Genomic DNA, 16,094 nt, shown 5'->3' with positions numbered 1-16,094 from the left:
CCAGGATTATGAGAATTAAATCGGGTGGCATACACTTTAAAGTGTAAAGTACTCTATTAAAACATTAAGCATTATTATGATAACTTGAAAAAATCTACTGAGAATGTTAAAAAAATATACTATTTTTGAATATGCTATAATGAAAAGTCTGATAAGTTACATACCCTATAACTATAGGGTACTTTTAACATAATATATTTTATTGTATTTTATAGAAAGTTAGTACATAAAGCAGGATACATTAAATTTATGGATTCCTAGAAAAGTTGCTGTTATAAAGGGAATTAAAATAATCTGTTATTGTTCCTTAGGTATTAATACTTTCAAAGGACTTCAAAAAGCTAAATGATTTTATCATTTGAAAAACCCTATTATAGTATTTTAAATCTTTCCCAAAGTAACTAGCATTCCAGTATTTAAAAACCCATCGTCATTGAACAATACACTTAACGTAAGTAGGAGCAATTATATTCCTTGAAGGAGGAAAAATAAAGCCTTGAAATTCTGAGTGATTAGCATGGCCAGAGAGTAGATGACAAGCTCAATAAACTCATCCTAAATGCCAAAGTCTAATATGAGAAACTGGGCAGGTAGAAGCAGCTGAAGTTTTCCTTTTTCATTCTTCTCTTCTAAGAACTGGAGGTAAAGAGGTGGTAAGCAAAAACTTGGGGGATAGATGTGCTTTTAATTATTAAGGAATCAGACCAGGGCATAGACATTACTCACTGTTCTTGCCCTTCCTTTGGTGAATGCTTCCTTCTTGCAAACCTCATTAATGAAGACATTCTTTCCACGTTTATTTTATTTTATTCTAGTAAGATTTGCCTTTTATACCACACCTATCGATTCATATCACAGTCCTAGAAGCATATATCCATTTCCTCTCATTTAAGTGATTGGCCTCTTTTCTCTCCCCTATTTACACACACACACACACACACACACACACAGCCCTATCCTAAAGATTTTGTTAAGAGTGTCTTTGAAGATCAACAGATTCTCACATCTCTAACCAAAACCCACATCTCTTCGCCTCCTCAGGGCCCCTTTCTTCCCCATTGTCCACATTAACATCTGGCTGGTATTTTGTAAAGGATATTTGTGCCTTGAGAGGAAGTGTTATATATAGAATGTGAGAAAGAAAAGTGGAATTAATGAAAGGGACTACTTCCTCAGCCTATGGTCAGTAAGGATAAAACATCTTTGGACTACATATGTTAATATGGTGTGCATTTTCCTATACAGGAACACTATTTTCGTTTGGTAAAATTCTTGGATAAACAAGTTTCACAAGGCAAAAGTGAAATAAAGAAAGAAAGAGAGAAAGGAAGGGAGGGAGGAAAAAAGAAGGAAAGAAATAAAACAAGGAAAAAAAATAATAAAGGGGAACAACTTTCCAATAGGAGTAGGGAAAACCTGCCCGAAATCCACTAACTTCCAAACGATGTTCCGTGGCTGAATACCTAAGCATGCTACCAACCAAGAAGCAGAACCAAAATCTTAACAATTTGCCTTGGAGAGAGCAAGGAGAATATGTTTTCAGTGTCTTTTAAGGGGTTCATCATCATTAAACAGGGAGTCAAAAGGGTATAATTACCTGGATATGCATTTTAATTATTGCTTTTCCAATCAGGGTTGCACCAAAGAAAGTCCAAAAAGGTACAAGAAAGTGTCCACATGTTATTCCAGCCAGATCAAACAGAGGATTTGGAATCTATTTAAAAAAAGAAAAAATTAAAATGGAACGTCCATAAATAATCCAAAAAACAGTTTAATTTTACCACCTATAGGTGTGTGGAATTATGTGTTAAGCCTTGTCTACCACTGGAAAGAGAGGTATGGGTTCCCTGATCAGTACTAGACTGTCTGGATAGTTTGACAAGTATTCTAATGTCTCTATAAGTTGTGTCACATATTCATCCCAGGCAGTTGCTTAATTTGTTCAAAGCAAACACAGCTGTCCTTTTGTTTGCACTACTTATGACTAATGCCCCATAAATATACTTTTTTTCTTCACATTAAAACTGGATAAAGCCAATGGATCAACAGGAATTTAATTCCATTCAGTAGATACTTGACCATTTGGTAGCTGTTTTATAAGGTGAGGTATAAATGAAGAAAAAGATTATCTAGAAAGTACTCACATCTACAGAAAACATTCTTGTAAATTCACAAATACATTTATAGGTGGCCATGCTTTCATTTCTCAACATAAAGTAAGATACAAATAATGAATTTTTTCTATCTATGACAGCCCAAGGCCATGGGGTCATGTGATTCATTCTACAAAGAAAATCAAGGGTGGAAATACAAGAGCACAGATTCAGATGTTGTGAATACTCAGTCCCAGACAAAGAAGTGATTCACAACAAATACCTTTTCTGAACATTCCCACGTTTCAAGAATGCTAATAGATAATTTCATGTAAAAATGCAAAGAAACCACAAGCTCTTTTTGAGCACTTCATCCATTTTTCTCCCACAGAGGTACTCTTGTCCTGTGTCTGTTGGTGGAACCATTTATAAGCTAATTAATTTATATAATTTTGTGTTTGGACTTTCAAATAAAAGCCCAGTTGTTTAAAAGGTATTTGTCACAAATGTTCTTTCAAAAACAATAACATAACTAAATCAGAATTCAAGTATTCTTCTGTTAATAAAACTCAGATTCAATAGCTTAATTTTATTTTTCTTATCCAAATTCAAATGCTTTATGCAATTGCATCTGTCTTATAACCATTTAATAACAATGTCACTTCCACATCCTTACAACTGTCATTTCTTATATTTTCTCATATGACTCTCACAACTCCATGAATTAAAATTTTAATTGTTTTCCTTTATTATCAGGCTCTACAGCATATTGAAATGGAAATTAAAGTACACAAGATATGTAATCAGATTAGATAAAAATTAGAAGTTTTATGTTGGATACTCTCAGAAGAGCATAATCAACGAATTTGTTGTTACATATGCATGTTACTTTTTTCAATTGTTAACTAAATACACAGAAAGGAAGATTAGAATTAAAAGAACTACTAAGTAGCTTTGAGATTTTCCCTCAATTACGAGTTTTACCTTAGTTTAAATGTTAACAACAAAATAACTAACTAATAAATAAACTTCTGGGCTTCTCTGGTGGCACAGTGGTTAAGAATCCGCCTGCCAATGCAGGGGACACGGGTTTGAGCCCTGGTCCGGGAAGATCCCACGTGCTGCGGAGCAACTAAACACATGTGCCACAACTACTGAGCCTGAGCTCTAGAGCCAGCGAGCCACAACTACTGAGCCCGTGTGTCACAACTACTGAAGCTCGCATGCCTAGAGCCCGTGCTCTGCAACAAGAGAAACCGCGGCAACGAGAAGCCCACGCACCACAATGAAGAGTAGCCCCCACTTGCCTCAATTAGGGAAAGCCCGTGCACAGCAACAGAGACCCAATGCAGCCAAATATAAATAAAATAAATAAATAAATTTATCAAAAACGAACTTCTTCCTACCTTACCCTCTACTTACCTTCTTACCTTAAATCAAGTACACATACTTTTAATACTTTAATATAAGTATTAACAATTTCCTAGTAAAAAGTTCTTAGAGGGTCAAATCGATCTATTAATTTATGTTGGCTATTGACTATTCCTAGTCAAATATAAAGAAGATTGGCTAAAAAAAAAAAAAAAAAAAAAAAAAGAAGATTGGCTAGTATAGAAAGTGGAATTTTAGCAGGGAAGACACAGGCATAGATCAGTGCCAAAGAATAAATATTTTTTGCTTTAATAAATCAAAGGTTCTTGTATTTTCCCCAGGAATAATGAAAGCTAACTTTTATTGAGTTGTTAGGTACTTTTCTAAGGTTTCTACATCATCAACTCACTTAATTCCCAAAACAATGCTATATGATATTACATCCATTTTATAGGAAAAGTGAGACAGACAGATTAAGCAATTTGTCCAGTATTAATGGCAGCAGAGCATGATTTCAGGATTTCAACCCAGGCAACATGGCTCTCACACTGTTCTCTTAGCTTCTAAACTAAGGACATTATCGTTCTTTAGTCCTCTCAGCTTAATCCTATTCTGCTGGGCTTCCACAGCACCTTTCACTTATTATTGTATTTAAACTGTCTCCCTCACTAGACTTCAGAATCCTTGAGGAAAGGGAATACAGCTTTCACTTCTTCATCCAAGCAGTCAGGGGTTGATACAAAGCTGATGAATAACAATAAAAAATGGTTGAGCTCTGTCTTAGTTCACTTTCCAGGCACTGTGTTAGTTCATATATATTATCTTAAATCCTCACATCAACCTTTGTAATGAGTGTCTTACTAACTCATTAAAAAAAAAAAAATTATTTATTTATTTAGGCTGCACTGGGTCTTAGTTGCGGCACGTGGGATCTTCATTGTGGCATGCAGGATCTTTAGTTGCGGCATACATGCAGGATCTAGTTCCCCGACCAGGGATCGAACCCAGGCCCCCTGCATTGGGAGTGCGGAGTCTTACACAGTGGACCACCAGGGAAGTCCCTATTGCCCCATTTTAAACATTAGAAAACTAGGGCTCAAGGAGAGTAAATTGACACTGAGACTACATAGCTAAGAGGCAAACCTGGTTTAGGAACCCAAGTAAGCCTGACTCCAAAACCAATTCTCATCCCACTACGTCACACTACAACATACCTACACATTGCTCAAATAGTTGAGATCAATATTGTGATAAAGAGCTTCTACACTGAAAAGTTAGATTACAAAAATTTCTAGTATAGCCAGGGTCAAAAGATAGTAATTGAGGCACATGTATAGTTTAGAATATCTCTAGAATGTTGATATCACATTAGAAATTTTGGCACCAAATGTCTTCCCTTTTTGGCCATTTACTTTGCTAAGGTGAGGAAAGGGGTACTCAAGGATATATTCAAGTTCTAATACATAATGGATAAAGTAACTGTGGGTCAGTAGACAATAATTTTCTGAATTTTACTTATAATTGAAGCTTTTATCATATCAACTAGATACATCTAGTTATTCTGGTCAAATCTACCACTGAACTACCAAGAATTGTGTACAGACTACCAAAGAAAACTTTGACCAAAACACCCCATTTCAAATGTAACTGTATCTATTATATTAGAAAAGGACCAGGATAAACACCAACTCATCAAGGAATGTCAATTTCATAAATCTGCAATTTGAGACACTGAGTTATTTTTTTATAGAGTTATTTTTTTATATACAGTTAGTAACTTCTTTTTTCTTTTTTTAAATTTTATTTTTATTTTTGGTTGTGCTGGGTCTTCATCGCTGTATACAGGCTTTCTCTAGTTGCGGAGAGCAGGGGCCACTCTTTGTTGTGGTGCGTGGGATTCTCATTGTTGTGGCTTCTCTTGTTGCGAAGCATGGGCTCTAGGCACGCGGGCTTCAGTAGTTGTGGCACGTGGGCTCAGTAGTCGTGGCTCGTGGGCTCTAGAGTGCAGGCTCAGTAGTTGCAGTGCATGGGCTTAGTTGCTCTGAGGCATGTGGGATCTTCCCGGACTAGGGTTTGAACCTGTGTCCCCTGCATTGGCAGGCAGATTCCTAACCACCACGCCACCAGGGAAGTCCTAATTAAGTTTTTGACACAAATAGCTTCTTAATTCACTGTAGCCAAAGATGTCCTTAACCTTGCCACAGATGTTTCAATTACCTAGCTAGGTGTTAAAGTCACTAAAGGAGGTTTTATATGAATTCTTCCTTATAACTAATGCCTGAAGCTTTGGAAAAAGACTACCTATCTGTAACTCTGGAAAGAATGAAGTCATTGTTATTTGCTTAAATGCACTTCATTATATATTCTTCATGAGAAAGATGGATTTTGTCTCTTTTTTCTTACTGAATCAAGCCATTTAGGTCTGAAGTCATCATGGTATGATAAAATGCTTGAAAGTCAATAAACAACATAGAAACCTATCCAACAGAAAACAGCTCATTTGATCAGTAAGGTGAATGATTAATAACATTATATACCTGTTAAAAGTGATAATTATTTTTTCATTCAGTCATGTACTTTTTTTTTTTGCGGTATGCGGGACTCTCACTGTTGTGGCCTCTCCCGCTGCGGAGCACAGGCTCCAGAGGCACATTCTCAGCGGCCATGGCTCACGGGCTTAGCCGCTCCGCGGCATGTGGGATCTTCCTGGACCGGGGAATGAACCCGCGTCCCCTGCATTGCCAGGCAGACTCTCAACCACTGCGCCACCAAGGGAAGCCCCAGTCATGTACTTTTAAAAACAAATTGGATCGACATATAAATCTACTATTTTTTTTTTTAAAGAAGATGTTGGGGGTAGGAGTTTATTAATTAATTAATTAATTTTTGCTGTGTTGGGTCTTCGTTTCTGTGTGAGGGCTTTCTCTAGTTGTGGCAAGCAGGGGCCACTCTTCATTAAATCTACTATTTAAATACAATTCTCTTACCGAAGCACAGGCCAAAATTCCAAAAAATCCAACCTTCTGTACTAGGTTTTGAACTGCCAGTTTAGCCCGGGAGGCAAAGTCCTGTATAAAAGGAGGATATCAAAACATTAATGAAAAGTAGAAGGAAGAAAGAAAGATGGCTCTTTACAGAGTTTATAATATCAAATGTCTCATAATCTGAAATCATTGATTCATTTAATAAGATGAATGATTTAAAAAAAATCACAGCAGGGTGCACTGAAAAACATGCAAATAAAATCTTGATAAAACATTAACTACACATCCTTAAAGATAAACTTTTATCACATTTCAAGAATAAGCCAAAACACTGTTACTTTATTTTTTGGGTTCTCTCTGGATTAGCTAGGGATGAACAAAATGTTATAAACCAACCATGAACCAACCCATTCTTTTGGAAATGCTAGTCTACCACATATCTCTTTCTCTTTCCTTTAATTAACTCATCAGACTTACTCCCTCATTAATATCAGGGTAGGAAACCACAGGATTTTTCAAGATAGCCAATGAAGACACCTCTACTGATCATTGGCCAAAAGATGGAAAAAAAACAGTTATGTGGCAATAACTAACCATTCATTACCCCACAAAACAAAGAACATCCTACATTTACACAGTTTGTGCTAGTTATATAAAACGGTTTTCACAAACATTTTATTGGAGCCTTTCAATAATTCTCGGGTGTAGGCAGAGTAGATACTTCAGGCTCTAAAATCACTGCTCTTTTTATTTCACTCTTCTACCTCCCAGGCTGAAACATGCATTTGGCTGGCCAATTTATTTCCACGATTTTCTTTTCTAGCATGAGGGTGCTGTAATTACATATATTTTTTCTTAAAAGTACCAGTCTGAAATTTGACTTTACCTGTTTTCTGGTTTTGAAATGGTATATACTCCAATCAAAATTTCAATGAAAATAACTGATACAATTAAAAGATATTAGCTAATGTGTGAATGTCTTTTTAGAAGTGTTCACGTCATAGAACACTCTTCTCTCTTTAGCTCAACATACTCTAATAGTCAACAATCCTATAGAATGGTCATAATGTAAGTGATAGAAGGTTCCTTCATAGACCAGGAAGAGGGTTTAAAGCACTTCCCTAATCCACAACAGAAGTTGTAGATTCAAAAAACAAACACACAAAACCACTTTAACCCATAATATTATGTTGAACAGCTGTATCAAAGTACAACAGTGAAGACTGAAATTAAAAAAAAAAAAGACCTTCCACCTACTTACTTGCTGAGGATGGTGAGAAAGTCAAAGGAATTAAACCAATAGTATATATTTGAAAAGATATTAACAGGGCTTCCCTGGTGGCACAATGGTTAGGAGTCCGCCTGTCAATGCAGGGGACACGGGTTCGAGCCCTTGTCTGGGAGGATCCCACATGCAGGGGAGCAACTAGGCCCGTGCGCCACAACTACTGAGCCTGCGCTCTAGAGCCCAAGAGCCACAACTACTGAGCCTGTGTGCCATAACTACTGAAGCCCACATGCCTAGAGCCTGTGTTCAGCAACAAGAGAGGCCACTGCGATGAGAGGCCCATGCACCGCCACAAAGAGTAGCCCCCGCTCACCACAACTAGAGAAAGCCCGTGAGCAGCAACGAAGGCCCAGCACAGCCAAAAATAAACAAATAAAATAAATTAAAAAAAGAGATATTAACAGATATTAACAGTTAATACAAATACTTTCAAGTTCAAACATATAGGCTATCAAAGTTAATCATTAACTAAATTCTACAATGCAATTTTGTAATTTTGCAATGTATTTTCAAAGACAGAATTTTTCTTTTTGGGATTAGGCTTACTCGTCTAGTAAATAAAATATATCAGATTTAATATTTTTAAACAACTAAATTACTGCTACAAAAGGTTCTCTGTATTTTTTTTCATATTTCTAACTGAAGATTTAATTTTTTTCTTAAATTAACATTGACTGCATTAAGAGTGAAATATTGATTTTATTGATTTAAAAACTGGTTCGGAATATATAATGAAATCAGTTTTCCTATATAACTTATTTAAAACTATACATCCAATTGTCTTGAATAATTTACATAAGTCACAAATTACTAAATTTGTAATTCATCAGAGCACTAAATAAAAACTGGCCATAATGAATAGAAATGTTTTGAGTTTTAAAAATACCAAATAATACTATTATATTATAAATTAGTTATGAAATTTTAATTAATATAGCCCAAGAGTTAAAAATATAAATTCAGGAAAACGCCTTCCTTCACAGCCCTTGATATCTTCGTAGCAGATCTACTTTAGTGAAAGATGGTACTCAATTGTGAAGAAAAAGTAAAACAAAACAAAAACTATACAAATTTTATTTTAAAGACAACAAAACTTTTTATAAACCTATTTGCCAAGTCAGACTAATGTGGGAACATTTTTCTATCGCAGTATTTATGCAGTCTTCAGTATATAAAATTACAAAAAATTAGTTTTTTGCATAAAATAGTGTAGACAAGATCAACAAGGTGTTGTATATAAAAGGTATGCTATCCTGTTTTCCTTTATCTTAATTTCAAGGCTTTAGATTCTTATATTTATTTCAACCAAGTGACTATGATAGTGTCATCATTTTAAACTGATGGTATTTTTCTATTATAGTGATACATACACCCATACATTTAAATTGAAAAAGAGGTATGATTATACTAATTGGCTTATATAAAGGAAAAAATGTTTAACATTATGCAGATCAGCTAACATACAAACTAACAAAAATATTTAAGCCTAGAGAAGTTCAAGGAATCATATTTTTTAAAACATCCTGAAAGTAAGGAACTATTTTATCCCTTGGCAGAATCTCTTTACTTAACAGAAATTAGACAAGAAAAAAATGAAAATAAACTCCTTGTTCTTTCGGATGCCTGGGTGCCCATCATCAATTATCCTTAACGGTGCTTCAAGAATCTTTGTTTGAAGGAAAAGCGTTACTCTACCCAAATAAGTATAATAGAAAGTTCCCTTTACTCTTTTGTTTTTAATTAATTTTTAGCTGGCATATTTTACAAGGAAAATAAGTTAAGTGCCTTTTTAATGGGGAGTTTTACTTTTTAAAAAGTCTGAAAGTCATCTAATGAAAATGGAGTTCATAAATCTTACTATGTGTTACACACACACACACACACACACACACACACACACATACACACCATGACCATGCTACTTTCACTTCCTATAATTTATTTTCCAGGTCTTTCACAATATTCTTGGAATTAAAATTACATTTATATATTAATAATTCATAAAAGTTTATTTAAATTAAGCTAATAAGTCTGCACAGTTGCTTTCATCACAAGAAACCAACAGAAGCTGAGTATGCAGCTCGAGGAAGAATTTTCTTGATGTTTTTCCTTGCCGGAGTAATGAAAACAAACTCAAGGCAGCATTACACTAGTATTTGCACCAAATCTGAAATACTTTACAGTGGTAAATTAACTCATGTTTAGATTTCATAAACACAACTATATTTTGTTGTTTTTATTTTAAACTTATTTCACATTTAAAGTCATATTCAAAACTTACTGATATGGGTTTAAAGGCTTTGTTAACATTTATTAAAAACATCATTTTTTAATTGTCTAAAATGTTCTACATCTTAAAGGAATTATATGTTCCTTGTTTGTTGCTCTGCAATTTTAGAAGTTATTTTTAAACAACTTCAGTACTTCTTCATTATTTGCATTTATTTGACAGCTTTCTAATGATGTAAAGCTAACATTTTCTATGCATTAAAATATTTCTGTTTGTGTTTGCTTTTAAAGTAAAGAGAGAAAAATGTACTATAGGTATAATATTAGACAATAAACACAACTCTCTCTCTCTCTCACACACACACACACACACGCACACAAAAACAGGAAAAAAACCCTTCTTTTACTAAAGTTTAAAAAGAACAATTTCAAACAAAATTTGCTATTCTTTTTAGGCCATCAGATAAAATAAACTTGCCAAGAAAAACTGTGCGCCAATAATAATAAACAACAATAATTTAAAGGAAAAGTTTAACAAATTAATATGTGAGATTCAAAATTCAAGTTAAATATCAAATTAATATTTCATTTTAATCGTTTTCTTTTTTTGCGTTTGTGGGAACTGTGTAGCAAGTTCAATCTGATTACTTACTTCCTCAATTGTCATTCTTCATTAAAAAAAAATCTGTACAACTAAAACCAAATTCCTTTTAATAGTTTCATTTCGCTGGATTCACATTTCACAACGCTCAAGTATTTCACAATTTTAAGTGCCTGAGAGGGGTTTCATCCTCTAGCTCTATCTAAATAAGCAGCATGCATTTACAACTAGTAATCATATATCATTTTCTACTTTTTAAAAGTAAATAAACAAAATACAAGTAAATAAAATTATCTTTCCCACTCCTACTGATAGTGATTATGTACGTAACCAATCGTGCTTCTGAAAGTAAGAATGAGATACACCAGGAACATTTCTCCAATGACTACAGAAGGCAGATGAAGAAAAGTTACAATAAGTACTTACTACTGAGATTTCAAGGATTAATAAAGAAAAACAGACAATGCCTTCAAGTATGAATATTACTGCACTACTTTTGTTTCACATTTCGTCTTCCTAAGAAATATATTTAAGATTAAGAAAAGAGAAACTGTACAGCTAATTATAATAATTAGCTTGCAAAATACTAATTTTTGAACTGAAGAAGTCAACTTAGATCTAAATATATAAAATAATGTTTATCTTCAAATGGTAACAGAAAATCTTTTCATTTTCATGATAAGGGATCACATTAAATTCCAAGATTTCTTTCAAAGCAACAGATAATCCCTAAACATGTAAAATGAATGCATTATTACTGGAGGTAAGTATGTATTCGGTTAATACCTTATGTTAGTTTGAGCTGAACTATCACCATCAGTGTGAGGTAACTGGTCAGCAGTTTTATAAATTAACTGCCTTCTTAACATGTTATATGTTAAAACTTCTTTTCTTTAAAATATATATATATTTTAAAGGATTTTATCTTATTTTTATTTTTTTTGGCTGTGCCGTGTGGCTTGCGGTATCTTAGTTCCCCGACTAGGGATTGAACCTGGGCCCCTGGCACTGAAAGCCTGGAATCCTAACCAATGGACCACCAGGGAATTCCCTATGTTAAAACTTCTGCTGAGCTATTGCTCTTCTTGGGTTTGACACTGAAGTGGCTGCAGGGTCAATACTAAAAACCACAGAGCAACTGTTTCAATAATTTCTTGTGTATAAGAGGAATTTGTGTTAATATCTACTGTATTTGTGAAGTTCTTTTGGCATCTAAAAATGACTTGTTAATTCCTGTGTCCCAGTCAAATATGTTGTGTCATATTATTCTCTATTAACCAGAAATGGAGCTAAATAGTAATGATGACTTAATGTTGTAAGCTGTTTCAGCATCATGGACAATCAGTTTGAAATATTAACTTGTTAAGATCCTAATAACCATGTAATTAAGTATTTTCTACAATGACTAATATTTTACACATGGTAAAGAACACAGTTAATGGGTACGATTAATTATTATCTTCACAGAAACTACAATGAAACATAACTCATAATTTTTAAATCTTTCTCCTCTTAAAAACAGAATAAAGGGCTTCCCTGGTGGCACAGTGGTTGAGAGTTCGCCTGCCGACGCAGGGGACATGGGTTCATGCCCCGGTCTGGGAAGATCCCACATGCCGCGGAGCGGCTGGGCCTGTGAGCAATGGCCGCTGAGCCTGCACGTCCAGAGCCTGTGCTCGCAACAGGAGAAGCCACAACAGTGAGAGGCCCGCGTACCGCAAACAAAACAAAACAAAACAGAATAAAATATTTCCTAACTGCAATTTCCTACCTGTTATCAGGACTCTTTATGAGCTATTTTCACAGAAAGATATAGAGCATTAATTTATTAAATTCAAAGTGAACAAAATAGTTTACTTTAGTGTTGACATCCTCAACAATATCATTAATGTAACTGATGTTTTTAATATTGCATATTTGAGGTCTCCTTTAAATGTAGTATAATTTCAAAAGAGTCACATATCATCTATTCTTTTTTTTTTTTTTTTAAGGTTTTTTTGATGTTGACCATTTTTTTGGAAGTCTTTGTTGAATTTGTTGCAACATTGCTGCTGTTCTCTGTTTTTGGCTTTTTTGGCCATGAGCCACGTGGGATCTTAGCTTCCCAATCAGGGATCAAACCTGCACCCCCTGCATTGGAAGGCGAAGTCTTAACTACTGGACTGCCAGGGAAGTCCCTGTTCTTTTTTTGAATTATAATGGACTCACACAAACTTGTAAGATGAAGATTGCTAAGAAACAAACTCTAGAATTACAAGATAAAGTAGGGATATTAATTTGACGAAGTAAAGTGATTGTGACAATAGAAACTAATTATAAATTTTTAATTCAGTACCTACAGGATGCTGGATTACAAAATACACATACATTTACCAAAAAAAGTGATCAGAACAGAGTGGTGCAACTACTTTTGAAAATGAAAGTTTCAATATCCAATTTATAGCTTTTACATTATTAAATCAGAGATGATCCCTGGAATTCCTATTTAAATTGGAAATTAGGGTAGAATTCTATAATAGAGCAAATAGAATACATCATATAAACACATTTCAGGAAAGCAATTTTATTCTAGAAATAATTTACAGATTTAGAACTTTTAATAAGAGATTAGACAGTTCTCATTCAGGATGCCAACAGAGGAAGAAGCTCTTGAACTCACCTTCTCCCATGAACACTCTGAACTCACAACTCCCATCTTCTTCCTGTAGAGCAAAACGCTTGGCTCCCCACAAACCCACACCTGATGACCCAACTTTTAAGACTTCCACCTGATAGACAGGCCCCCAAAACATCTAGATTTGAAAGTCAACAGGACTTGTGTCCATGAGACCCACAAGATTATAGTGGACTAAGAGATACCAAAATAAGAAAGTAATATTTTTTTAAGAAAGTAATATTAACATATCTAAAAGGAGAAATAGACAGCAATACAATAACAGTAGGAGACTTCAATACAATACTCCACTTTTACCAATGGATAGATCAACCAGACTGAAAATCAATAAGGAAACATTGGACTTAAATGACACATAAGACTAGTGGGACTTAACAGACATTTACAGAACATGCCACCCAAAAGCATCAGAATATACATTCTTCTTTAGCACACATGGAACATTATCCAGGATAGATCATTTATTAGAACATAAGACAAGTATTAATAAATTTAAGAAGACTGAAATCATATCAAGTATCTCTTCTGGCCACAGTGGTATAAAACTAAAAATCAATTTCAAGAAGAAAATTGGAAAATTCACAAATGTGTGAAGATTTAACAACATGCTATTGAATGACCAATGGGTCAAGGAACTCAAAAGTGAAATTAAAAAAATATCTTGAGACAAATGAAATTGGAAACACAAAATAGGAAAGCTTAAGGGATGCAGCAAAAGCAGTTCTAAGAGGGATATTCATAGTGATAAATGCATACATTAAGAACAAGATCTCAAACAACCTAACTTTATACCTCAAGGAACTAGAACACAAAGCACAAACTAAGCCCAAAGTTAGTGGAAGGAAGGAAATAACAAAGATCATAGTGGAAATAAATGAAATAGACTAGAAAAACAATAGAAGAAGTCAATGAAACTAAGATGATTTTTGGAGAAGATAAATTAGACAAAACTTTAGCTAGACTCACCAAGAAAAAAGGGGGCTTAAATAAATAAAGTAAAAAATGAAAGAGGAGATATGACAACTGACACCATATAACTACAAAGATTCATAAGAGTCTATTATGAACAATGACATGCTGAAAAATTGAACAACCTAGAGAAATGTATACATTTCTAGAAACCTACAACCTACCAACACTGAATCATGAAGAAATAAGAAATCTGAACAGACTAATTACTAGTAAGGAGATTGAATTAGTAATCAAAAATCTCCCAACAAAGTCCAGGAACACATGGTTTCACTACTGAATTCCACCATATATTTAAAGAACTAACACCACTCTTCTCAAACTCTTCCAAAAAACTGAAGAGGAGGGATCACTTGCAAATTCATTTTAAGAGGCCAGCATTACCCCAAAACCAAAACCAGACAAGGACACTACAAGTAAAGAAAATTATTGGCCAATATCCCTGATGAACACAGATGCAAAAATCCTCAAAAAAAAAGGAAAAATCATCATACAAATTCTCAACAAAGTGGGTCCAGAGGGAATTAGGCCATATATGACAAGCCCACAGCTAATATCATAGTCTTGTGAAAAACTGAAAGCTTTTCCTCTAAGATTAAGAAGAAGACAGGATGCTTACTCTCTTATCATTTTTATTCAAATGGGAAATGAAAAAGTAAAACCCTCTCTGTTGGCAGATGACCTGATGTTATATACAGAAAATCCTAAAAACTCCACCAGAAAACTATTAGAACTAATCAACTAATTCAGTCAAGTTGGAGAATAAAAAATCAATATACAAAAATCTATTGTGGGGACTTCCCTGGTGGCACAGTGGTTAAGAATCCGCCTGCCAATACAGGGGACATGGGTTTGAGCCCTGCTCCGGAAAGATCCCACATGCTGCAGAGCAACTAAGCCTGTGCGCCACAACTACTGAGCCTGTGCTCTAGAGCCCGCGTGCCACAGCTATGGAAACCCACGCTCATGCTCTGCAACAAAGAGAAGCCACCACAATGAAAAGCCCGCACACCACAACAAAGAGTAGCCCCTGCTCGCCACAACTAGAGAGAAAGCCCATGTGCTGCAAAAAAAGACCCAATGCAGCCAAAAAAAAATCTATTGTGTTTCTATACACTAATAATGAACTATCAGAAAGAGAAATTAAGAAAACATCTGCATTTACAATTGCACCAAAAAAAGAATAAAATACCTGGGAATACATTTAACCAAGGAGATAAAAAACCTGCACACTGAAAGCTATAAGACACTGAGGAAAGAAATTGAAGAAGACACAAATAAATGGAAAGACATTATATGCTCATGGGTTGGAAGAATATTGTTAGAGTGTCCATACTACTCAAAACAATCTACAGATTCAATGCAATCTCAAACAAAATTCCAATGGCATTTGTCACAGAAATAGAACAAACAATCCCCAAATCTGTATGGAATAACAGAAGACCCAGAATAGCCAAAGCACTCTTAGTAAAGATGAACAAAGCTGGGGTCATCATGCTTTCTGATTCCAAACTGTATTATAAAGCTACAGTAATCAAAACTGTATGATACTGGCTTAAAAACTGACACACAGATCAATGGAAAAGAATAGAGAGCCCAGAAATAAACCCTCACATATATGAAATATTAATTTATGACAAAGGAGCCAAGAATATACAATGGGGTGGGGCTTCCCTGGTGGCCCAGTGGTTGAGAGTCCGCCTGCCAATGCAGGGGACATGGGTTTGTGCCCCGGTCCGGGAGGATCCCACATGCCGTGGAGCGGCTAGGCTGCTGGGCCTGCATGTCCGGAGCCTGTGCTCTGCAATGGGAGAGGCCACAGCAGTGAGAGGCCCGTGTACCGCCAAAAAAAAAAAAAAAAAAAAAAAAAAAAAAAAAAAAAAAA

General features: G+C 34.9%; 1 protein-coding gene across 5 annotated transcripts in view; it reads right to left on the bottom strand.

The window, feature by feature from the left end:
* Positions 1 to 16,094, bottom strand: part of VMP1 (vacuole membrane protein 1) — a 131,086-nt gene that overhangs the window by 23,380 nt on the left and 91,612 nt on the right. For 4 of the 5 annotated variants that reach the window (XM_027087258.1, XM_027087254.1, XM_027087255.1 and 1 more), the window contains 2 exons: positions 6,452 to 6,532; positions 1,598 to 1,714 (listed from right to left, as the gene is read on the bottom strand). In XM_027087258.1, coding sequence (XP_026943059.1) covers positions 1,598 to 1,714; positions 6,452 to 6,532 — 198 coding nt within the window. The remainder of the gene's footprint in view (positions 1 to 1,597; positions 1,715 to 6,451; positions 6,533 to 16,094) is intronic. The other variant, XM_027087253.1, reaches the window with a different exon arrangement.

Source organism: Aethalodelphis obliquidens, unplaced genomic scaffold (assembly GCF_003676395.1).
Source record: "Aethalodelphis obliquidens isolate GAN/ISIS:26980383/991018 unplaced genomic scaffold, ASM367639v1 scaffold58, whole genome shotgun sequence".
Classification (NCBI taxonomy): Eukaryota; Metazoa; Chordata; class Mammalia; order Artiodactyla; family Delphinidae; genus Aethalodelphis; species Aethalodelphis obliquidens.
Note: the sequence above shows the minus strand (reverse complement) of the source record. Positions and strands in the feature narration are given on the sequence as shown.